The sequence below is a fragment of the Calypte anna genome, chromosome 1, assembly GCF_003957555.1.
Source record: "Calypte anna isolate BGI_N300 chromosome 1, bCalAnn1_v1.p, whole genome shotgun sequence".
NCBI classification, from domain to species: domain Eukaryota; kingdom Metazoa; phylum Chordata; class Aves; order Apodiformes; family Trochilidae; genus Calypte; species Calypte anna.
The window spans coordinates 86,810,027-86,835,700 of NC_044244.1; the positions used below are offsets into that span (position 1 = coordinate 86,810,027).

The following is a 25,674-nucleotide window of genomic DNA, read 5'->3' on the forward strand; positions in this document are numbered from 1 at the left end:
ATGGGACCTATAGAAAGATATGACCAGACAGGGAGAGTAAATATAGTCCCTGATTTCATCTTCACTACTTAGGAGCCAGCTCACAGAACAGGACAAGCTTTATGTGGAGCTGGCCCTGCCTCTGAGGGGTGGTTGTTTAGAAGTCCTGTGACCAACTTGCACAGAGCTCATTAAAGCCAGGAGTGAGGTGTTAGAGAGAACTGTAAATACACCTTTCCCTTGACATTTCACCATTTCACTGTTCCCTACTGAGTGGCACTACTTTTTTGGGCATGATGTTTCAGGTCCCAAGATCTCTTTTATATGCAAGTTATGTACTTCTCACCTGTTATGAGGCAACCCTTTATCACTTCAGAGTTACCAGCAAACATATTGAACAAGCTGAAGCACACCAAGCCAATATGAAGAAAAGGTCTATTTATGCCTTATATACAGGCCTCATGCTCACATTACTTAGCCTCTTCAGAGTTGGCTTGCAGCTTACAGCTCTTTAGATGACATTCTGCTGATTTCTGAGTGGACATGATTCCTACATCACCCAAAAGTCAGCCAAGCTTTCCACTGTACGTTGATGTTCTGTGTCCTGATGCCTTTGCTGCCTTGTTTTCTTTCATTGTTTTTCACTCCTACACCTGTTCCATTGCTGGAGGCAGCATCCTGGCTGAATAAGCTTATTCCACAGCATTCCTCAGGGTGCAAGCCCTTACTGTATTCTCCTGCAGTCTCTACTCTCTTCCTGCTTATGGCATGAAAAGCTGCATTGTCTGATATGTCTGATATGCTGTTTTTTCTCCTAATCTTTGCACTGGCATTAGAAGCATTGAGGGCACCATTACCTTACTGATCTGATGCCTTCTGGTACCACTGAAGTCCTGCAGGATAATTTAGTGCATTATTATCCTTCAGGATAATAGTGTTGCCTGCTATAATACTGTGGAGATAAAGTATTACAAACTGGGATCTTAAATTTCCCGATTATGTTTTTCCACAATATCTGTAGCATTTGTACCAAATAAACAAGCACAGAATTTGTGTTAGTATCTCCTGTCATCTTTATTACTGGTCTAGAGAAAGAAAAAAACTTACTACTTTGCTGTGATTTGCAGGGAGATGTTAAATAGGGGGTCTCCCAGCACTATTGAGGACAGAGAAATAAAAAAATAGTAACTATCAAATTATGTTTCTTTTCATAAAACACTGCTGGGGCCTTGAATTATATGTGAGGAAGCCAGGGCTTGGAAGAACTGAGCTACTGCCTTAGCTGTCCAGTGTTCCCTTCCACTGCACAAACATCTGGATTGTGGCACCTTTTTGTTGGAGCTAGATGTGGCAGCTGTTTGTATATTGCTGTTCTGGAGGAGGCAGTATTTGAACAGCTGGTTTACAAACACCTCAACCCTTTCTGTGCTGAGCAGGGTGGGGCAAACATCTGGGGATAGTCATCTATCTCTCAATACCATCTGTTTGTTTGTGAGTTGAGGCCTTGATAGGGCTGATATTTAAGGCTGCCCAAAGCTCAGAAACTGAGTGAAAGAAGGATAGTTAATCATGTGCCTGGAGTAGGCAGTGTACTGCAACTGGCTTGAGCTTGCAGCATGAATTAATCTGGCATAAAAGGTCATGCAGAAAACTCCCATGTAGTAGACGGTAGTCCCTCCCGTCCCTGTTCCCAAGTGACTAGGTGAATTTGCAGGACCTTGCCTTCATCTCAAAGGGATGTATTATCAATTAATGCATTCACTGACCTCAAAAAGTTACTGAAAGTAAAACTGAAAAGCAAGCAAACCTGAGGAAGCACGAAACCTACACTGCCTGTCCCAGTTCATAAATACTAGTTCTCCTTGAGGGGAGGGAGGAGCATGGCACCTGTTATAAATATTAAAATCTTCAAAGTGTCAGCTTTCAAATGCTTTCTTCTTTATCTAGTTTAGAATCTCACCTGGTGATATTTCGACCAAAGCAATTGGAAAATGCTAAGAACTGTTCAGTTGACACTTGAACTTGATGGCACAGGTAACTACAAGACTTGGATTTCAGATGTAGTATCCCTCAGAGATGTACTTCTGCAGTCCCTGTCTTTTCCATTATTGGGACCTAGTGAACCACAGAACAGCCCTTCATCCCACAGTTTTGCTAACAGTATTGAATCTCCCATTTTAAAAAGCAGAAGACAAATGAAACCTAGATTTGCAGACAATCTACCATGATGCAGACTTTTCCATCCTCCCCTTATCTCTTGGTGATAAGTGTAATGTTTTTGGAATTGCTCAAAAATAAGGTTTTGTTCCACTGAGTCAGCTTTTGACTGGTTCTATTTCTTTGTTGTTTACTAGATAGAGCCAGATTTCTGGAGCCCTTTGCAACAGGTTAAAACTTCTGCTGGAGTTTTTTGAAGTTTTTCCTTCCATCTCCTTTGTAAGCCAAGCTCAAGGTTCTTCATGTTAAATTGTATGGCAGTTTAACTGGTGTTTTCTCCATGCAAACCTGAAAAGAAGTATTTTTCCACTAGTTTGAAGCATTTCCTGGGTATTGAGGAATTTACCTCGTTTGAAATGCAAACCAACCAGGAAACTGCTTTCTGTTACATGAGTTAATCATTTTGAGTGTGATATCTTGTCTTTACATGCTTAGTTCTGAACAGAAATATATTAGCAGTTTTATTGTGTATTACATATTATCAAAATTAGTGTGGCTACTTTTTGGGGAGGCTTTATCCTGTTCTCTCAATAAAGTGCACATACTTTTTCCTGTCCCTTTTGACTTTCAGAAGCTTTGTTATTCCCATTTTCATCTGTTGGGCTTAAAACCAAGTGTGTTGTGTAGGATTATGTTTTTCGCACTGTATGTCTGCAGCCATGGAGCTTTTATGTCATGTTCAAGTAACTTCCTTATTAGCAACGCTGTATTATCCTTCTGGCACTTCCTCTGACTTTTTAATTACTAAATTTCAAATGTTTAGTCTGTACAGAGTTGGTCTGTACAGTATGTTACCAGTAAGGCACTTGTTCTGATTTTTTTTTAAATTGTAAATAACACAGCCAGTTTATTTGATTTCTAGTTTAGTAACCCCACTTCACGCTTTGTAACTGTATCCACTTATCTGCCTTGTACCTCAGAGACTGTTTCATGTTCATTTGCCGGCCTTTTCCCTACTTCAAGTCATTGTTTTGCTTCAGCTGTGCTTCTGGATAACTTTACTAATTTCCAGTAGTTTCATGAAATGTTTAGTTAAAATCCCTTAGTGTTTTTTTTTTTTAATTTTTAAAAACACTGCATTCTCTTGCAATTGAATCCATGTATTTCCAGTTGCTAATCTGCTCTTAAATATACAAAATGTTAAATTATATTTAAAATTCCAGATCAAACTCAAAACCTGAGAGTGAAATTGGACATGGAAAATCAAAATTAATAATGTCCACTGGCTTGGGTTTCTTTTTACTTTTAAACAAGCACATGTAAAGCTCCCTTCTGGACAGGTTTTTGCAAAAACTTTACCAGAACGATGGAGTGAATTCTGAGAAGAGCAACAAGCATGCCAGACTTAACATTGAGCTCTGAGAGCTGAAGGGACAGATTTAGGAGGAAAGATTAAAGTAGCTAAATATACATGGCTTGGCTAAGTGATGACTGAAAGGTGGAGGGTGGGGGGGACACATAATAACAGTCTAAAAATATTTGAAGGGTGTTAACATTTAGGAGGGAGTGGGATTTTATGTGGAACATGTGAGCATGACTAGGATTAATGGGAGAGAAAGAAGGAATATAGGATGGGTATCAGCAGGAGCTTCATGACAGCATGGTGCTCAGTGCTGCAGGATCTCTTTTCTGTTAGGAGTTAAAGAAGAAATACTGTTGTTTTAAAATTGTATCAGTCAAGACTAGAAGAAATGTATCTGTAAATCTAGTTCCAAGGGATGGAACATGTTTGTGCTTGTGTATTTGTATTTTCTATGAATGAGAGCTAGATTCTACATTTAATACACTACGATTTTACACAAGAAATAGAGAACATTAGGGGGTAACTGAATATGGTTTTCCATTATACATATATGCTGTGGTGGTTTTTTAATTGTTAGTGTTATGATTTATGCTGTGGTTTTGTGACATAAATAAGTTTATTTGACTGATGAACACAGAGACTCTTTCTCGGGTCTGGAACAGGAAGAGCAAACTTCATGATAAACAACAAGAGTGCTTTCTCAGAATTTGTCTTACACTGATTAGTCAGATATTAGGTAAAAGAGGATGATACCATTTCTCAAGCAAGGTGCACAAACACAGAGGGAGCTGGTAAGTGTCAATGTGCAGATTGCATGGAGACCTGGAATAGGAAGAAAGCTTTCCTATTTCTACAGTGCAAGTTGGCAAAACCTGTCACATGAACTCTCTTTCAAAGGGATGCCTTGTTACAGGAGAGCATGTATGAAGTAGAACTTCACAAAACTTTATTACAGCAGCACTATGCTTCTCTTAAGTGAAAACAACACAAGAGAACATAACCTTTCCAGGTTCTAGTGCCTTAAGGGGTGTCCCAAAGAGAAGGAACTCTGCTTGATCAGAAAAAGACAACATTACTGCTAAAAGAGGAGTATTCTCACTCGTGTAGGATCCAGATAATGAGCACAGGAGAAGTAGGACTGTCTATTGGTTTAAGCAGTTGCTCATTAGCTAATCCATAACAAGCCCTGTATTGTCTGTGTTTGGGGAAGATCTGGGCAGTAAAACTGGGAAGGCTGTTTGCAGCTTGTGTCCAGACAGATGGTCTTGTAAGTCTGTTGGTTGCTGGCAGAGCTGACTTAAACCTCTGGGGCCTGGGTACACCTGCTGCAGAAGGGTGCATATCCAGCAGCTGTTCCTCATTGCTGTCACCTTGAACTTGTGACCTATCTTGTGGGTACTTCTTCAAATTCTCTGAGTCTCACTGCATGCACGAATATGGGCATGGTCTTGGTCTTTCTCTAGATTAGTGAACTGGAAATTACTCTGTTTTAATTTTTTCATGTAAAATGTCTTTAGAATCACTTTTTAATTTTTTTTAACACTTGAGTGAGATTTGTCCAGTAATTGCAAATCTGTTTTCAGGAGCTTAGATTGGAGCCTGTGGACTGGAGTGCCAGGAGTGTAACTGGTGCTTGATGAGGTAACCCAATAGGAATGACAACAGGTTGTTGACTGCAAGTGCTGTAGACATAGGCCTATTTCTATGTGTGACAGTATTACAGTGAAACACACTTGCATATGTGGTATTTAGCACAGTGTTGCCTTCAGACTAATGTTGCCTTCAGCCTTGGCTGGGGATTATGAACATTTTTGCATAGGATCCTACATCATCATCATCATCATCTTTAGTTGTAGAATCATAGGAAAGGTACTGGGAGGGATCTTCAAAGGTGATCTCATCTGTTTCTGTGACTGAAGGCAAAGCCATCTCTCCTTAAGCTGTGCATGTCAAGTCTGATCTTTGGGGGAAAGTCATTTCACATCTCTAGAAAGAGCAGCTTTCATCTAGAAGGTAGTAGAAGCACCTAGATACTTGCAAATTTATTTTTGAATCCATATGCATTTTCATGTATTCCTGCAGTTTAAATACTTTTGTCATCCCCTTGTTCCTGCTCTCCTGTCACTGCCTGAATCATGGTTCCCCAGCTATCCATCAGACTTATCCTGTAAACTCAGTCAGGGAAGATGTGTTTAAAGAGTGCAGAAAAGATTTGCTCCACTGTTAAGATCAGAAAGAGAGCAGAGGGAAATATGTGACAAGCCACTGTAAGGAAATTTTATTAACTTGTCAAAAATGACCTTTTGTGCAGGCGAGTTCCTGGGTAGCTATCCAGTTATGAAGCCCATGTTTCTTCTAGGCTTTTCTGTATGCATTCTCTGTTCACCTGTTATAGAATGTGACATCTTGAACAGCTATTTTTGCCAGTGCTGGGATGTTGCAAAACTGTCCTTCAGAAACAGTGGAATGACTTAAAGAGTTCACTTTAGAGGGCTTGGCACTCCCATTTCATTGCCTCCCTGCTCTGTTCTAGGTTTTGCACTCCCACCCTTTAGTCTGACTTTGGTTTCCAGCAGACCCCTTGCTGATCCATTTCAGCTTGCTAAACTAGTAGCAAACTACTGTGACAATATGAATAGGTCAGATTTCTGCCAGATTAGAGAGCTGAACTGACCTGCAGGATGATCTGGTGAGAGCAAGTTAGGGGAAAAAGCAAATAGCCAGCTGTTTGTTGAAGCTGAAGCTATAGCCTCATGGTTTAAAGTAATCATGGACAATCATTGCACTCTAAATTATGATGGCAAAAAGTGAAGATGGGTGAAGTGGCAGCCATTCTACCTATTAAATCAGTATTTATTTTTTCATGTAATGCAAGAACAGGCTCTAGGTTCTTTTGTTCTTGAAGCTGCTGCATAATTTTCAGTCAGTTGGTTGGGACTGGGCCCTGGGTGTAGTCTTACCTGTCAAGTGAACCAGTTGAAATTCTTCACAGGATTAAGCCAGACCAGGCCAGGTGCCTGGAGAACTGTGTGGTTCTGTGCTGGTCATAGAGCAAGTGGCTGAGTGGATCTCACAGACCTCTTTTATCTCCAATTTCTGTGGTAGTTGAAGCTTTGAGTAAGCCCATCTTCTGGGCTTATGCACAAGATTATCAGGAATCTGCAAGAAACAGTATACAATTAGTGCCAATGAAGGCAGCTGACTGCAAAAGAAGGAGAGGTGTTAAGCATTTTGCTAGCCTTTGAGGCAATATTTTTACCACTGAAGCCTATTGAGAGATGCTTTCAGGTATCCCACAGCTAGTGGAAGTTACTGAAACAAATAGACAAGATGTTTATTGACCTAAGGAAGAACTTAGCAGATGTCTGGGGCTGTAATGTAGACTTGCAGTCATGAGAGGTGGAGGATGCTGTTATAGTTAAGCATTAGTTTCAGTGCCACCGTCCATAATAATGTTTTTCTGAACCTGGGCCTTAGTTTATGTATGTATAACATTGTCATTCTTAAGTGTCCTAAGAGATTGGAAGGTGTTAGTTTGACATGCCTTTCTATATATGATTGCTATTGAATGTTTCAGGTGTTGCCTGGCACAATTTCATATTATTATATGCAGCTGTTTTGGTACATGATTTCCTAGCCACAGTGGATCTAAAGCAATTTTATAATGTTCTCATCAGTCCTACTCTGGGAAGCACCAGAACAAGTCCCTGTTCTATTCCTGTTGCAGCCCTTAATGTGTATATGAAGGAGTACTTATTGGATGGATTATCTTACATTTTTGTGGCCTGAGATGATAATGTGGGAAAACACAGTTGATGAGGACATTCAATTTATGTACTGAAAAACTTTATTAAAGGCTGAGGGGTGGTAAAGAGCTGCATAGCCTGGAGCTTCCCCTTAGGCTATTGGAGAGGTATTGTTGTACCTTAGTAAAAGCTCCAGGTGCCTCTGGGGCAGTAATTAGCAAGCACTTTAACTCTGTCTACCCTATAGACAAATGATGCAGGCACAGGAAGGGACTTGCCCGTTTCGTTATATATCTGTATATGTGTCAGGGTTACTTGAAGTACAGTTCCAGGCTCCAGTTTCTCTGGTGGCAAAACTGGTTTAAGCATCTCTGCCCCGGTTCTTTCTCTGCTCTTTCTACTGTGCCAATGCCATGGTTGAGGTGGTCACAAAATGAACTCGTTTGTCAATCCAGTTAAAAATAGGATGATAGAAAAACAAAAGAAGACCAAAGGGGAGGGTGGGGGTGGGGGACGACACACAGGCTTATTTTTTACTTTCTAGTAATTAGATTAGAGTAGTGTGTTTCAGTCCTTCCCCCCACAACCCCTGCCCTTTTTCTGGCGATGTGTTTGGTACAGCTGCACATAGGAGCTGTGCAGCTGGACGTGGAATATTGCAGGAGTCAGAACCACTGGCTGAGAAGAGGGGAACTTCTTTAGGTTGTTGAGGAATTTGTTGCTGTAAGTACAGTTATGGTGACTGGCTTTTCATTTATCTCCACTCCGTGTTTTGAACCAGTAAGAAGCTTCCTAGAACCAGCGGGGTCTCTAGTTATTGTCCCTCAAGTCATGCGTTTTGCTTGAAGCATCTTAAGCTGTGTCCTGGGTTTAAACAGTGCCGGTTTGGGTAGCGTGGGAGGGACCCCAGGAGTGGCTCTTGTGAGAAGCTGCTGAAAGCTTCCCCGTTTCCAGGAAGTCCAGCCCCACCTTGAGGATAACCTTGAGCCCATCAGCGACAATGGACGCGCCTCTGCGATTAATTTATTCAAGGAGGGGAATGAGAGATTCTGAGACCTCAGAGGAGAGGGGGAGGTGGGAGTAATACCAGAGGTGAGAGCAGTGCTGAAGTAGAGACACCAAGGTCAGCGAGGAAGGAGTGGGAGAAGGTGCCTCAGCAGAGGTTCTCCTGCAGCCCGCACTGAGACGGGAGCTGTGGCCCTGCAACCCCTGGAGGATCACGGTGGAGCAGCCCATGAAAGATCATGGTGGTGCAGATGTGGAGCTGCAGCCTGTAAAAGATCACGGTGGAGCAAAGGAGGAGGCTCAGAGGAGACCTCATCGCTGTCTACAACTCCCTGAAAGGAGGTTGGAGCCAGGGGGGGGTTGGTCTCTTTTCCCAGGCAACTCTCAGCAAGACAAGAGGGCAGGGTCTCAAGTTGTGCCGGGGGAGGTTTAGGTTGAACATTAGAAAGAATTTCTTTACTGAGAGGGTGATCAGGCATTGGAATGGGCTGTCCCGGGAAGTAGTGGATTCTCCATCCCTGGAGATATTTAAAAAGAGACTGGATGTGGCACTCAGTGCCATAGTCTAGTAAGTGCAGCGGTAATGGATCAAGGGTTGGACTTGATGATCTCTGAGGTCCCTTCCAACCCAGCCAATTCTATGATTCTATGAAAAATGGCTGTGCAGCCGTGTAGGACCCCGTGCCTGGGGAGGTGACTGTTCCCTCAGCAGCCGTGACTCTGCGTGCAGCCCAGGCTGGAGCAGTCTGTGCCTGAGGGACTGCACCTGTGGGAGGGACTCGTGTTGAAGGGCTCCATGGAGGACTCTCTCATGAGAGGGACCCCGTGCTGGAGTAGGGGAAGACTGATGAATCCTTCTCCCTGGAAAGGAAGCAGTGGCAGAAAAAAATGTGTCACAAAGGGACTGTAAACTCCACTCCCTGTGCCGCTGGGAGCAGAGGAGGTAAAGATATCTGGAGCAGAGTAATTTTGTCCCGGGAAGAAGGGAGGGGTGTAGGTAAGTGATTTAGGCACAGGTTTTGTTTTGTTTTTTTTTTTCTCTGTACCCTGTTTTGATGTGATTCATGATAAATTAGATTGATTTTTTTTCCCCAAGTTGAGTCTGTGTTGCCCATAACAATCCCACAGTGGGGAGGCGGAGCAAGCAGCCGTGCGGTCCTTTGTTATTGGCTGGGCCTAAGGTTATGCAGTAGAAAATGAGAAGAGTAAAACACTAACCTTCCCTTTCAGTGCTTAGACCACTTACTAAAAGAGACAACTGGATTTTATGACTTTGGGCAGATCGACCACCCGATTTCCATTTCCCCACCTGAGGTGCTTAGGAGGCACATTCTGCTTGGTAAATAAAGATTCAACTTCTTGGTCATTTCAGAAGAGCAAGGAGCTCAGGTGTGTTGGGAAAGAGCTGATGATGTGGTGCTACTTATCACTTAAGTAGCATGTTTTCAGGGATCTTATTGTTTTGATATTTTCTAGAAGTACTGGCTCTGCTTTCTTTGAGTCTTTATCTTAAAATCCCAGTATTGTAGGAAATGCATGACCTCAGGCAGTGTTCTTCTGGAAGGTTAATACTGAGCATATTAAATAATGAAATAAAGGATCAGAGAGAGGAAACTTTCTTCTTACAGCTGAATATAAAATTACTCTGGTACATGTAACTGTGCTATGGGAACTTGAACCTTACTGTTAAGCACTGCAGTTCTGCATTGGTGCAGTGTGGTTTTTTATGGTCTCTTCTATGGCAAGTGATCCCAGTATGATGGTCATAGTGGTGTATTATTGCCTTCTATTGCCTCCAGCATACAGTTCTCTGATTCAGTGTAGAAGTTAGGAATAAAAAATACCATTTAAAAAAAAGCCTCAAAAGGAGCTTGATCAGAGTGAACTTCATAGTTAAAAATACATTATTTAAAGTATTGTCTCCAGGTCCTAACTAAAAATAAACACGCTGCTCCTGAGACTGTGTACTGCTGATGGGGCTACTTCCCACAGGGATTTGCCACAGTTGCAGTCGAAATAAGTGGGAAGAACAAGACACCATGCTTCATTATTTGCTTAGTATGTTTAGTTTGTTGGTACCAACAAAGGCTGAAGGCCAAAGACCAAACAAAAGAGTTGAGAGTTAAGTGGTGGGGGAAAGAGGAGGTTCCCGAGCAGTGGTGGAAAGATGGGGATGAATATAGAGATGGGTATTGCAGAATTTTTATTGACTTTGGGGATAGCATCAGCTCTTGCAGTGGGATTAATAGTAAAAGTAGAATAAGCTGAAACAGAGGGGGTGAGAAGGACTAAGCCTTTCACAGAGTTTGGGTGATGAACATCATCACTGTATTGTACAAGTTGTAAACACAAAGTTCAGAGAATGGGGGGGAAAAGAACCTATTGAAGAGATAGAGGACAAAGTCTGGAAAAAAAAAAGTTTTGTGAAAAAATTATTTTAAGGTTGAAAGCAAGCATGCTAAGAAATCAAGAAAGCTGGGATATTAATGATTGCCAGAAATCAAGGAAGGGTTGAAAGGAGCCCAAGCAAGAGAAAGAAAAGTTATTTTATCTTGCCTTGAAAAAGTTGATGTGGGAAGTGTGGAAGCTAGAAGAATCTTCTCACTAAGGCTTTTGTTAAAAAAGATGGTGTGTGGTGGACAGAAAGTCTAATTAAGATAACATTAAAACTAACCTTAAGGTTTGTATCAGCAGGAGTTGAGTTTCGGTAGGAGTTGAGAAGATGAGAATAGCCATTAGAAAGACAAAAATGTGATTTTTGACACCTGGAGGCCTGTTCCTGGAAAAGTGGATGTCCAGGAAGGCATTTAGTGTACCTGGAAGGAGGAAGCAGTGGAATGAGAGATGGTCTGTGCAGACCCCAGTAGCAGTAGGTCCCTAATAGCACATGATTATGGGAATGCAAAACACACTGCTTTTTATTTGGAAGTTAGTTTTGCTTCCTACTTGTAGAGAAACACTGACAATCAGCAGGCAGCTGAAGTGTCCTTAAATATCCTTATTGTGTCTGTATTTATTTCTTATTGTGGTTGATGCACATAGTTCATTAGGTTTGAGTGCAATCAGTCCTTAAGTAAATGCTTAGTAAGTTGAGGAGACAGTCATGTCCCAGGAGCTCTCATTAAGTGACATAAGGAGGCTGAAATGATAGCTGAGATGTCTTCCTTGATCCTGCTTTTGATTTACTATGCACTGGTGACATCTGGATAGTTGCTTCTGTAGTTCTTTTTGCTGGTGCCTTCACAGGTAGGTGCATATGTTTTCTTTGGGTACAGAAAGGATACTGTTACTGAGAAGCAGGTACTTTCATCTGTTTCCCACTGAAATGATTTTGCAGAAATCACTGAATTCTTTGCTTTCAACCATCATGGGAGTTTCCCCTTTTCTTTGAGGCAGACACTTTTCCCCTATTATATTGAAAGGAGCACAGGTGTAAAATGGAGAATCAAAAAACTTCTTTATTCATTGCCCTTAATAACACCTTCCTGGATAACTACTGAACGCAAAACTCTACAATTTGCAAGATGGAGTGGGAGCTACATTGATGCCCTTGGAAATTTATCTGTTAGGGAGTGAGAGTAAGATACTCATAAGAGAGTATCTCTTTACTCCCCTTTTCATGCCATGCTTTCCAGGGGAAGGCTACAAGCAGGATAAAGAGCTTTTGGGTACTGTGCTGCAGTTGGTATGTTGGCTACAGCTTCGTGAAACCCAATGCGCAGTTCTGACAGAGGAGGCACAACTGTTGGCAGGTTCTGGTGACCATGGCAGGCCTCAGCAGGAGTTATTCTAAGATCACAACATATGATCAGGTTACTGTGAGACACTTTACTTGGCTCTAAAAAATGAGCCATCTGATGGTTTATGACAGGTCTTCCTGTTCCAGCCAAGTGAGGTCTTTGCTGACCCTGCAGCCAGTGTTATGAATCAAAGAAAGTGATTTTTGGAGGTTGTGAACCTACAGGCTTCCAGGCTTGTAATACTTGCTTAACATCTAACTTCTGATAAGAAAAACAAAAGACATTTACAACTTGCCATGAGTTTTGATTTGTGGTAATTTGATGCATCCTTGCTGCAGAGTTGACTGGGTTTGACAATTTGCATAGCAGGGATTTGATAATCCCTGTGATGCTAGTGTCTTTGTAGAGTGATCTTTGGTTTTTTGCTATGTGTATCTTTATTAATTTAATATACCTTGCCACGTTTCTGTTTTTCCCTGGTTCTGTGGGAGCACACTTCTAAGAGAAGGCAGCTGTATGACAGGAAGGCTGTATGAGAGGTGGTGGCAAGTGGGAAGTGAATTCTAAAACTAGCAATTTTGAGGATTCATATTTGAGTGCTCTCTCAAGAGAATTTCTATACCAACTTGTAATATGTGCAATTTGGTTTTCCCTTTCCTCTAATCTTTTCTGGTAGCCTGAGTGAGCTTTGCAATTTTTGCTAATGTTGTCAAAGGCAAGCAGTTATGCTTAGGGAAACACTTCTTCAGGCTCCATTACAGTTCACCTTTCCTCCCCACTTCCTAGTCTCATCTTCTTTTGTTTTATCTTCTGTAACATTGAGTCCCTCCTAATTCATTTGGTGAGGTGCTTGGTGGCACAGGAGGTCAGGGTTATTTTGTTAAGGTTTCTTTCTGCCAGTTCTTGCTTTATAGTTTCTCTCCCTCACATTCCCTTCTTGCTTCCCCTCTGCTTCTACATGGGTTCTTGGTGGGCTGCAGTCCTTTCAGGATTGCCCCCGCAATTTCTCCATGGGTTGCAGTTGCCCCAGAGTATATTGTCCTGTGTCAAACTGTTCTTTTGAACTTTTGTGTATGTTGATGACTGTGTGAGAAGATCCACTTCTGTATGGTTTTTTGCCTTTCAACTTAGCTCCAGGTCCAACAGATGGAGGCTCTGAAAAGCCATTAAAATATTATTCTTGGCACTAGGAAAAGGTGGTTGCGGGTATGTGTCACTAGTCATTGGTCTTGGCTTTGTAAAAATGGTTGCATTGATTGGAAAAGCAGCCAGGTGGAACATAGCATAACAGCATCTGCTCCAATCGAACTCTCCTGGGCACCTCATGGTGCTAACACTGAAACTGGAAACTGAAGAGGTCCGTACTTGCATGCTGGGCATTGTGTTTCTGGCACAGAAATGATTCCTAATTTGTATATAGAGGAGCTAGAGCTGGTTTACGTTCTCAACTACAGACCAGATTCTTCTCTTGGGGGAATGAGGGAGGCTTCTATAATGACACCATTAGGAAAAGATAAAGATTTGTAAATGCAAGATGCTTTCCCATCCCTGCATGTTCTTTGGTTATGTTTCAAGAACACTGCCTAAATGTAGTCATGGACATTTACATTCTTTTGTTTCAGAAAAAGGTGGAATTAGGAGCTTTGCAGCTCTTCCCCGAGGAGTTCTTCCTTGGGTTACTTTTTCTTTCTGGGCTGAGTTAAACAAGGGTTTAAAATTAAAACTCTGGACAACTCTTTCTTGAAATACTAAACTATTGGAATATATATTGCATCTATTTTCACTGTTTGTTTTTTGATGTCTGTGACATTCTAATGTACAAGTTCTCCATTCAGCTCATAACCTTTCCATAGAAAATACTGGAGTTTTATAATTTTGTTATAAAAAAACTTAACAAGAGGTGCTGCTTTGTTTTGTAGTTTATTCTGGCTTCCCAACTTTTTACTGAGATACTGTACAGCTGCTAGTGCGATCACCACAACTTTTGCAGAGCCTGTTCTTTCTGATAGATTTTCTGCCATGAAGCAGCCTAGAGTCCAGATGTGTAGCTGTTGCTTTTCTATTTCTTTTCTTTATTACTCCATCTCCAGGAAGAAAACAAAAGTCTATGTGTCTGCTTAGACTGGACACGTGGGAGCCAGTGTACAGAACCTGCATAATCTGCCTCATGTCTTGGTGTCCACTCTCAAACAGTTCTGTAGTGCTGGTTGTGAACTGGGTCTAAGCTTGCTTCTCATGTTCACTGCTGAACTTGTCAGTAGCTCAGCCTTCTCTGCTTCTCTTCATGATTTTTAAATACAGGACCTGAGACTTCTGCAGATTCTTTCTCTCATTCCAAGTAATTTCGAAATCTGCATTTTATTAGCCATTCAAAACCATCGTTAGCCATTTCACATTTCATTAGCCATTTAGTACCATTTCTTTTATCTGTCACCAGGACCAACTTTTCTTCGCATTTCTGCACTGGCCTCTCTTCTCCCATTGAACATAAAGCTACTTGTATTCATTTCCCTTGGCCCCAAAAGAGATAATCTCACTTTGTATTTCTTAAAATCAAGGTGTGAAACCTATCTGTCTTCAGTGCCTGCCATGTATGCTTGTTCCTGAATTGGGCAAGGATTCCTTCCCCTCTCCAAGTCAGTGCCCCAACCTTCCTGTTTATGGGAGCTACCCATAACCTGCCAGAAAGCTAAGGTTCCTTCTCTCTGAAGAATGCTCTTTTTTTTATTTTGGGAGATATCTCTGCAGGAAAATGAAATCACTTTTAATTCACTATATCATGTCACACTGATAAATTCTCTGTATTTGTTTCCATGAACTTCTTCATTAGAATCACAGAACTACAGACACATCTAATTTGTAAAGGATTTTTTCAGATTTTCTAGTCTGGCCCTACAGCTCAAGCACTAAGCTACAGCAAGTTGCCCAGGATTGTGTCCAGTCAGGTTTTGAGTGTCCTCCAAAGATGGAAACTCTACAGCCTTTCTGGGCAGCCTGTACCAGTGTTTCACCACCCTAACAGTAAAAAAGTTTTTTTCTCTTTATTTCCTTTTTCTTGTTTTCAGATAGAATTTCATGTGTTTTAGATTGTGTCTTGTCCTATCACTGGTCACTACTCAGAGGAGGCTGGCTTCCTCTTTTTTATTGCCTCTGGTCAGGTATTTATATGCATTGATGAAAACTTCCTCCATGTCTTCTCCAGGTTGTCTTTACCCAGCTTCCTTAGCCTCTCCTCGTATGGAATATTCTTCAGTCCCTAAATAGTTTTTATGAACCTTTTCCTGGAATTGCTCTAGAACATCCACATCTTTCTTGTGCTGAGGAGCCCAGAACTGGACACCATACTTTGTTTCCTCAGCAGTGCTGAGTGGAGGTGGAGGATCATCTTCCTTGAGTTGTTGGTAACAATGCTTTTCATGCAGCCTGGGATACTGTTGTAGCTTCTTTGCCAGAAGGGTGCATTGCTGGCTATTTGTCAGCTCATTTTCAAACAGAACCCCATCCATTCGTCCAGATTTCAATCCACCTCCTTGTCTGTTTATCTAACCTGTACTTTGTCAGGTTGCCTATGAGAATGTCATGGGAGACAGAGTCAAAGTCCTTATTAAAGGCAGAATACACAGCTCTGTACTCATCCACCAAGCTAATCACTTCATGTAGAAACTAGCAGGTTGATTAAGTATGATTTCCCATTTGTAAATCTACATGGACTACTTCCAGTCACCTTGTCCTTCACCTATCTGCAGATGGTTTCTATGCTCCTACCCCTCCTAGGGTTTAAGGTAAGGCTGATTGGCCTGCTTCTTGCCTTTGTGAATGTTTTAGGGAGAGTGGCAATCTTGAACCATGTTTACAGCCTCTATGCACTATGGTAATGTCATTATTCAGCAAAGCATGTGATTCTTCTTTTTATTGGTAATTTTAAGCTATACAGATGCAAGCTGGGAAACAGGATTTGCAGCCCAAAATTTTACTTCTAAAACTCAGACCTCTACCATGTGAACCAATGAGTACATTTCTCAGACAGAAAATAGTGTTATCCTTCTGTTGATCTCTATAAATAATTCTACTGTGCATCTTTTCCCTGGGGTCATAGCTTTCTAAATTTGTATTTGCATAATTTCTGTTCCAGGCCGAAATGAGCTGATTGCCCGCTATATTAAGCTGAGAACAGGGAAAACACGCACAAGGAAACAGGTAAGTGTAAAGGTTTCTCTGCAAACATTAGCTTCTTTGGACCACTACATGGGATGAAGACTTATGAGAACAAGTCCCTTGCTGTTCACTTGTTATTAGTTTCTGGCTTGGCTGGAATGAGATTCCTGTGTTGAGCTGGTTAATAAGAACAGTGGGAAGAGTCAGCTGAAGCGTTTTACAGTAGGATTATAATGCTCATGAATCCCAGCCACATTGTCACACATACATTTTTCTGCTGTTAAATCTTGTGTGACTGTATTTGTTAGGTCTAATGGGTATTTCAGTGAACATCAATAGTCCTCCATATGAAGATGGTCTGTTCATCCCAGATAGGTAGACAGCAATGGTAATTTTAAAAATACCTGGCACATGGGATGAAAAAGGACTCTGTATTTAGCAAACAACAGTGCAGGCAGTGAGCAACCTAGACTTGGTTGGGGGATGGTGGGATAGAATTCAGAAGTTCCTTTCAACCTGAATTGTTCTGTGTTGTATATGAGTGCACATTAAATATGGGGAAGTTCCAAGAGTCATTTTACAGCAGCCAGAGATATGGAATGTGAGTTCCTTTTCTCCCAAGAGGAAGTCAAAATGGGGAGCTAAGAGATTAGTACTCTCAGTAGGTAAATTTGAGGATAGGCTCTTTAGTTGTAGAGGAGGTCTCTGGCTTAATAAAGTCATTTGAATTAGAAAAGGCCTTAAATGGTCCATCTCTGCTGGTCCTGCACCTCATTTCATGACACTTAAGTTATGTTCAGAAAAGCATCCAATTATTGCCTCAGTCCCCTTTCCCCCAACTCTAAATAAACTCCCTGTTGCACAAGGTGCCTAAAGTATGTTTTCTTCTGCAAGCAGCTGCCAAATATTCCTCTGGAATGAAAATGGACTTTATCTTTCAATGCAGGTATCTAGTCACATCCAGGTCCTGGCAAGGCGGAAAGCTAGGGAGATCCAAGCCAAGCTCAAGGTATGATAATCCCACGAGCCCCCTGAATCAGCCATTCCCTCTTTGAATAGCCATATAAAAAGAGTGACATTAGCCGCTGAACTGTAGTAAGCTGGGGATGAAAAGGTATTTCCCAGGAAATGTTGTACAAACTGTATATTGTATCTCTGTGATGTCTGGAGCAATTCTATTTAAAGAATAAAAAACTAGTAACTCTAGATTTTACATATCTGATTTCTACCTCCAGTTTGTGCTGCTGTCATCCAATTCTGAAAGATACAAAGAGTGTTTACCTGAGAAAGAGGATTTTATACTTACAAATACTGCCTTGCAATGAATTCCTGGTGTTGTGGTGGCCTTGGGAAAGGGTAGCCTTACAGCTGCTGCAGTGCTACTTCCACCTCTGCTAGTGGTAATGATGTGGAGTTGTCCATGAGAAAGTGTTCTAAATTAGCCTAACCACTGAGAAGAAGCAATAAAGCCAGCTGGCATCTTCTCAGGTAGAATGGTGCCAGTTGAACAAAGTTTGCCCCTGGATTAATTTGGAACATATTTGAAGAAGCCTGGGCTAATGAGAAAGAATGTATGACTACTTGTTTGAGCAAATCTGTGTTTTCCTTCGTATAGGGAAGCTCCAAGATCACTCTAATCAACTGGGGCCTCTTGACATTTATTTCCACTCAGATGTGATGCAGGGAGACGGTTTATGTTTTCAGACTGAATTGCTAGAAATGTCAAAAAGATCAAGTTTATGGGTGACAAGTTCACAAGACGATGTCCCCTCTTAAACTGTGAGCCATCCAGAGCAGGCTTGCTGAGCAGCATGTAAGGTTGATTCCTTCTTCTGTATCACTGAGACAGGATGCACCTTCCTGAGGAGGAAGGTGCATGCAGACCTTCCTGTTTTGGTATGGCAGTAGGTGATCTGGAGAGGAGTGATCTGGAGTTCAGTTCACTGATCTTCTGTGCCTCAGGTAATTATGAAGGTCTTGACAGCCCAGGGCAGCCCTTACTGTTAAAATGTGCCTCCTCTTGGCTGTTCCTCACTGGGCACCAAGAGAAATGGGCTGTCTGAGAATGACCTGCTGGCTCTTGGTCTTGACCCATGCTGAGGTGCATGCATCTCCATTGCAAGCAATGATTATTTCTAAGTCACGACTGCTCTTTCGCATCCCATCCCCAGTTCCATTTAAGAAAAGTGTTGTGCCTGTCATTACCCTGTTGTGTTTCCAACTGCTCTGACAAAGAGGAGCCGCCACAAATTACAACTATCTAATTCAGTGCTTCTAGGTAGCGCTGCCTGAGCTTGAAACCTGTGGTGCTGTTAAGTCGTCAGTTCAGGTGGAGATCTGCTGGAGACACAAGTTAGAGTGAGCAGGAAACAACTGCCCGGGGTGTTATATCTGTTACCTTGATTCTGTTCCTGGTATGTCACAGCTCTGGGATTTGACATGATTGAAAAACCAGTCAGCCAAGCCTGTTCCCACTTAGCACACAGGAGCTGGTTGTTTTTGTTCTCACAGAATAAAGGTGTCTCAGGGAGCTCCGTGGAGCTGCTAGTTCTCCTTTCACACCATCCCAGCCATGCTGTGAGCGCTTCCCAGGTGCCTGCAGTGAATTGTTCCCTGCTCTCAGGCTGTTCCTTTTTGCCTGCAGAGGCAAGTCTGTAGCACTGATTCAACTAATTTACTTTTTTTCTTTTGCTAGTAATTTTCATAGAGCAAGGAAAAGAAATCACAAAAGCTGCCGACCTTCTTCCATGTTCCTGCGGATACCTCTGTGTTTTATCACTGTTCATTTTCCATAGGAAGTATACATTTTCATATCTATATTCTAGATATCAGAGCAGCTACACGCTGGCTTTTCAGAGCAATTACTATAATACACAAATTGGGGTGTCTTCTCCAAGTGTGTACCGTGTCTATAACAGACAGAGATGGGAAAGCAGGGTAGATCTTGGAGAAAAATCTGTTCCCCGAAGTCAGTAGTATTCCATGTCCTGGGTGGCTAGTAGACATCACCTGTACTAAGGTAAAAGAGAGAAATTGTGAAAGAGAGCACTTATTATTATTAAGAATAATAAAAGAAAATACAAGCATTGCAAATGTTTGGTTAAAGTTTTTGTTGCTTCATTTTATTTTTTATTTCCCTGTACTGGAAACATGATAGAATTGTTACCTGAAAGAGAAAGGTGTCTTTTACAAATATGTGCTTTTTCCAGCAGTCTGTCAGGCATTTAAACTAAACACAGAACTACAACAGGTAAACAAACACGATTTTTCTACTGAGAAAGTAAGGGCAGAAAAAAAATAATTTCCTGCAATGGCAATTGGGAAATGGTCCCTGTGTCTGTAATTAAAGAAAACAAGGCAAAACAAAACACAGAATATAAGCCTTTCCCTTAGAATTATAGATAATGCTTAAAGTATTCCCTAAATCATCATTAAGATAGATTCTGAAAATCTTTCCCATAGCTTTGGAGAATCTTAGGAATTTTCATAGCAATTAAAATGTTTCCTTCTGATGCCTGGCACTTCCTGGGACTAACAGGAGTCACAGATACTGTAAAAAATAAGATAAGTTTTGCCCATGTCTACTGATCATTCCACTTAAATGTTATCATTTTTTCTTGAGCTTTTGTTATGCCTCCTCCAAATGTCTTCATGTTGTGTAAGACACATCAGAATCCCTGGACTTTGATCTTCAGAAAACCTTAGAGAAAGTGTAGGGGTTGGAGAGAATGGAGACCCAAGGGTCAGAACTTACTGCAGTTTAATGCGTACAAATGAGAATTCCTGAAAAAAAACCAGCAAAAGCTTACCTCTTTCAGCAGTTTCTCCAAGTAATGAATTAATCTGTGGCATTGCCAGTATAATTGTAATGTCATAGATAAATGTGGAGTGTTTGTACAATGAAGATTAATTGCAGCAGATGTAGGAGGAAAGGCAGAATGTGGGGAAGTGTTTCTGTTTGTCTGTTTATTTCTTGGAAGAAGAAATAATGCTATTTCTTTTAAATACACATCAGACCCCCGAGTTGTTGCACTGTCATGACATATAAAAATGTATGCAATTCCACAGCCCTGTTAAAATACAAGCAGGAATGTCCTTGTATATGTGCTCTAGAAGGTTATTAAGATTTCCTGTTTTCCTAGAGATAGGAATAAAATTATCAGCTCTTACCTGAGAGTAATGCAGTCCCAAACTGAGGTAGTCTTTTTGCAGGACTATGACAAAATCCTTTTGTAATCTTGTTTTTCAAGCTTTTAATTGATAAGCAAGGGTCTTTCCCATTGAATATTCTTATGATTAAAACTCAAGAGTCTATTAGGATTGTACTTTCCATAACAAATAATTTCAGCTGATCAGCCGAAAGCTTGGCAGTCTCTAAACCAGTGATCCCAGCATTTCAGAAAGGATGAATTATAACATCTGAAGCTATAGTAATGGGTGAAATATTTACAAGCTTTGAACAGTTCTTAGGACAGTTATTGTTGAGTTTGCTGTCCAGGTTTTCAGAGATGCTTGTTCCCTACAAATATACACAGCATTAGACTAGGCAACTTGTTTGTAACGTCTTTTTTTTCCTGTTTCTACTCTTGCCCATAGGATCAAGCAGCTAAAGATAAAGCCATGCAGAGTATGGCTACAATGTCATCTGCCCAGATTATTTCTGCAACTGCCTTCCATAGTAAAATGGCCTTGCCTGGTCTTCCACGGCCAGCCTACCCCGCTGTTTCTGGGGTGAGTGAATCAGTGTCTTGGAAGAGTTGGGCTGAGGATGCTGGAGTATTTGAAATGGTGTTGGGACCTTCTCAGAAAAATCCTGAGAACATTAAAAAAAAAAAGTTACAAAGGCGTTGTCTTTGTAGAGCAAATCTGTCATATGACTTCAACAGTTTAGGTCTAATTCTTTGCTTACACTGCTCTAAAATAATAGAATTTCACTGTGTACTTCTTTATAATGTCACAAGTGAGAGAACAATCATATCCTTTGAAAACCTTTGGGTTTTCAACTGCCTGAAATACCTTTAGGTGTCTATGACTTTCTTAGTCCAGGATCTTGTTGGATTAAAATTATTTGGGCCATTCTGACCCTTTTTCAAGGTTGTGATTCCCGAGCTCATCCTAAGTGCTTAGATCACTAATTGATAGCTATTATATAAAATCCTTAATAGAAGAGGACTGGTTACGGACTCCCGTAACCTTTGAGTTTGGCCTAATGTCTTTTTGCTGAGCATTGATTTCTGCCAAACTACTTCCATGGAATTCTATTGTGGAAAATGGTCTGTCCAAGAGAGCGTGCATCATTAAAGCTTTGGTGGCAGAGGCATAAGTTGCAAACATAGTATTTAACATAAAAGAACACTACTGGGTCAGTTGCTTGCTTGTCACTAGTGGTAGTATGTAGAAAGTAAAAAAAGCTCTGTCAGCACCTCCACAAGAATGAAATCAGGAAGGTAGAAAGAAGATGTAAAACTCACAACTCACATCTTTAAAAGTCTGTGAGTTTGCAGTTTCTTCCCTCAGACAGGAGCATGCCTTGCTTTTTATCTCTATCCTAAGAGTGGTGACTTTTGCCTCTATGTTGTTGTTTTGCAGTTTTGGCAAGGAGCTTTGCCAGGCCAAGCTGGATCTTCCCAAGAGTGAGTATTCCTTCTTGTGAGCATCCAAAGCAGGTCCTTCTGCTGCTTCCTCTGTGCTACCCAGGGAACACCATTAGATCTTACAAGTTTTATAAAATGCTAAGATAACATGTTTGCTCCTGGACAGACTCCTTGATTGTGGATCTGAGACTTAAGGCCCATGCTTGAAGACAAATTGAAAAGCATTAGAGAACCTTAAGAGATGAAACTCAGTGTTTTTGTATGGTACCTTCAACATGGATTGCTCCTCTTTAATGTGTCCCATGACTCATGCAGCCCAATATGTATGGACTATTTTATGGAGCTGCTGAATTTAGCAGCTTGATAGAAGTAAGGCTGCTGCAGTCTCATGCTCCCAAGTCCAACCAGTGGCAAAGCTGAGCAGGTATTCTGGTAGGCTCACACACAGATACTCATATACATTGCACAGAAACTCCCATAGACATGGATGGCCACACAGAACAGCATAGACAACTCTCAGCATTCACACAGACACAAACAGAACCAACAACTTCATCTTATCCCCCTGTCAAGCTGATGAGGGTGAAGGTGCATTACTGGGATATGTGCCATGTTGATCCACTCAGGAGCTGCCCTGGGATCCCTTGATGCCCTGTGTACTGGCACCCAGGCAAGGGAGGCCCCAAGGCCACAGCCCCACTCCAGTGTGAATCTTTTGAGTAACTGGGCTTAGATACACAGCCCACCAAGTAACTGGATCTTCACTTCCCCTAATTTGCTGCCCATAGATATAAGCATACACAGACAAACTTATCTTTCAGTTGACCTCCAGACTCCAGTCTTTCTGACACTTGGCCTGAGCCTCTTTTTCCCTCTGAAAGTATCCTTGCCCCTGGATACACAGAGCTGGCTCCCAAGCTGTGTACTTGCTGGCTGGTCAGGTTTGATAATTAGTAGTGATCACACTCTCACTTGCTGCTGACACTCCACAGACAAACTCACAGAACTGAGAAGATGCAGGAAACACTTAGAATTCAGTGAGAAGATACAAATACTTCTTTAATATGCACAAACAGTTGGTCAAGAAGGTTTGCTTGGGTTTTTTTTTTTTTTGTTAACCATCTCTCTTTGTGTACTTTTGTAGCGTGAAACCTTTTTCTCAACAATCTTATGCTGTACAGTCTCCACTGCCATTACCAGGTAGGTAAGGAAATTTAATTCCCTGCTTTGAAATTGTATTCCAACTATCCAAATATCCAACACTTAAAAAAATTAATGTTTTAAAGCTGTTATTGCCAGTTGAAATATTGCAGTGAGATAAAAACTATTTTTTATGTAAATTCCCTTTTTAACCAATTCCCATCCATTCACTGAGAGAGATGAAGCTTTTAAAGTTTGTTTTATTTTAAAAGCATTTTTCCTGCTTTAGATTGGTTGTTTTGTGGTTTCTTTTCCTCCTGCCTCAGTAGCAGGTAAAAGTTTACGTATCTCTACTGTTCTTCCACTGTGCTGCATGTACTAGAATACTGTTTTCCATCATAACATGATTGCCTTTACAGTTCCTCATTAAGTGGAAAAACAAATGTCTTTTCCTTCTCAGTTTCTCCATTTTGAGAGGTTAATGGTCATGTTAATGGTGTTGCTTCATTTGGATACTAAAGCAGTTTATTTCACTGCTCATTTAGGTCCTCTTAAAGTTGCTGAACATGTTTTCTCTGGAGTCAAAAACAGGTAGATTGTCTTTTACATCACTACCAACACTGACAGTGCTGTCATAGCAGAGGGTAACCGATGAGCCACTTAGAGCACAGGTAGAGTGAGGACCTCGAGAATAATGTTCTTGCATGATGACTTGAGTCTTAAGAAAATGCAATTAGTCAGCTTTGATGAACAGATGCTCTGCTGGAAAACTGACTTTTTCTAAATTCTCTTATATAAATTCTGTGTGCTTAGGGTTTGAGTCTCCTACTGGCCTATCACCTTCCCCATCAGCACCAGCTTGGCAAGGACGAAGGGTTGCTAGCTCCAAACTTTGGATGTTAGAATTCTCTGCATTCTTGGAACAACAACAAGACCAAGACACAGTAAGATACACACATGATTTCAACCCCTCATTAATTTTTGGTCTTCAAGTCACTCCTTGTATATCATGGCTATGTTATACTACTGTATGGGTATGGAAATACTTGCTTCATTGCTCTACTGAGAATAGAAAACCATCTTTGGTAAACACAAGATATCCTTCTCTTAGAGGATAGGATTGCCTATAGTGATATAGCCAGCTCTGTGCAATGTGCCTCCCTTTCCAGGGTCATGGATGTTCACATACCAGAGCTCAAGGCACTGAGATCATAAGACAGTGAGTGGTACAGCCCCTGCCAGGCTATTTTAGCTGTCCTGTTCAGCCTTGTAGGATAAGACTCAGAAGGAGATGATGGTAAGATCACATGAAACCATACATTTCTCTGGTGATCTGGGAACTTAAATTTGGGGGCAATGGGGATGAATTTGCATATAAAATGGAAGTACTGAGGTTTGCCTATTTCACCAAGGTGGTTTGCCTGTTCCACCAAACTTTGTGATAATGCATCTTGAGGTATATACTGGTGATGGGCCTGTTACATTTCCTCTGTCTGAGATAGGAAAGTTCAGAAAACATGATAGTATTTGGCTGGTACTTTGCTGTGAGATTTCAGGCAGCTCTTCGTGGTAAGATATTTGAAAGAATGACCTGTGACAGGTAACACTTTGTATCTGTTATTTCAGACTATATATCAGCAGCATGAGGCAATAGTTTAGGAGCCAATATAGGAAAGCAATTATAATGTTTTCAGAAGAAAGAAGCATGGATTGATTTATAGGAAAGAAGTAAAAGCCTGAGGTGGTATTAGTGGAGATATTTCTGCTAATACTTCTGCACTTTTAGAAAGTGCTGTCAGATCTTTAGTGACTTCCAGCAGGTGTTTGTGAATTTTTAGTGTGTACTGAACAGTATTGAATGATTTCCTAATTCCATGTTTTTCCTCTTCTTTCAGTATAACAAACACCTGTTTGTGCACATTGGGCAGTCAAGCCCCAGCTACAGTGATCCCTACCTCGAGGCAGTGGATATCCGGCAGATATACGATAAGTTCCCTGAGAAAAAAGGGGGTCTGAAGGAGCTCTTTGAAAGGGGGCCAGCTAATGCCTTCTTCCTTGTCAAATTCTGGGTAAGGGAAGAACCCATTTGCTACAAAGTTCTTACTTTAAAAGTGATGGCCTTGCAAGCTCTTAGAAGCCTGCCATCTCCCAGCAGAATTTCCCTGTGCAGGTAAATTAACACAGGTGTGACTGTCACTGGAGATCTTTCCTTGACTGCACAAGGGTTGGACTGGAGCAAGATGTATCTTCCACACTGTCATCTACAGAGTTGTTCCTGACTAGTGTCTGGAGATGTAGTGTCTGCTAATGGTCACTTATGCCCCTTAAAACTTTATGTATGTTTGGAAGAAAAATTCAGAGATTTATTCTCTGCATACTGTTCTGTGTTCACTCAGTGTAATTTCTCAGTCAGAGGCAACATATTTCCATCTCTTACCTCACTAGCTGCATTTTATATTATCCAAGTACTAATAATGTAGAGATGTATTTTTACTTTAGTCACAAGGACAGACAAAAGATAAGAGAGACATATAATGAAGCTGTATTACTGAAATTAATTCTAGTATGTTGGCAGAAATCAGCCTAGCAAAAACCTAATCACTTAACTTGGATTTTTTGAATTAGCTGATATTTGCAAGAACTGTGCCACTGTGCCTCCAGGTACAAAAAACACAGTTTGGTGATCAATGTTACCATAGGTATTACAAGATTTAAAATAATAGCAGCTTGGAGCAGTTGAATGCTAGATGGCTGAAGGTGGGTCTAATGGGATTTGGAACATTTCACCTTGAATT

The 25,674-nt window shown here is 41.2% G+C and overlaps 1 protein-coding gene across 2 annotated transcripts in view; it reads left to right on the forward strand.

Annotated features, from left to right (window-relative positions):
- The window catches only part of TEAD4 (TEA domain transcription factor 4), a 58,503-nt gene that overhangs the window by 16,908 nt on the left and 15,921 nt on the right, over positions 1-25,674 (forward strand). For both annotated transcript variants that reach the window (XM_008503227.2, XM_030464500.1), the window contains 7 exons: positions 16,123-16,187; positions 17,092-17,154; positions 20,742-20,876; positions 21,735-21,778; positions 22,884-22,939; positions 23,693-23,823; positions 24,775-24,948. In XM_008503227.2, coding sequence (XP_008501449.1) covers positions 16,123-16,187; positions 17,092-17,154; positions 20,742-20,876; positions 21,735-21,778; positions 22,884-22,939; positions 23,693-23,823; positions 24,775-24,948 — 668 coding nt within the window. The remainder of the gene's footprint in view (positions 1-16,122; positions 16,188-17,091; positions 17,155-20,741; positions 20,877-21,734; positions 21,779-22,883; positions 22,940-23,692; positions 23,824-24,774; positions 24,949-25,674) is intronic.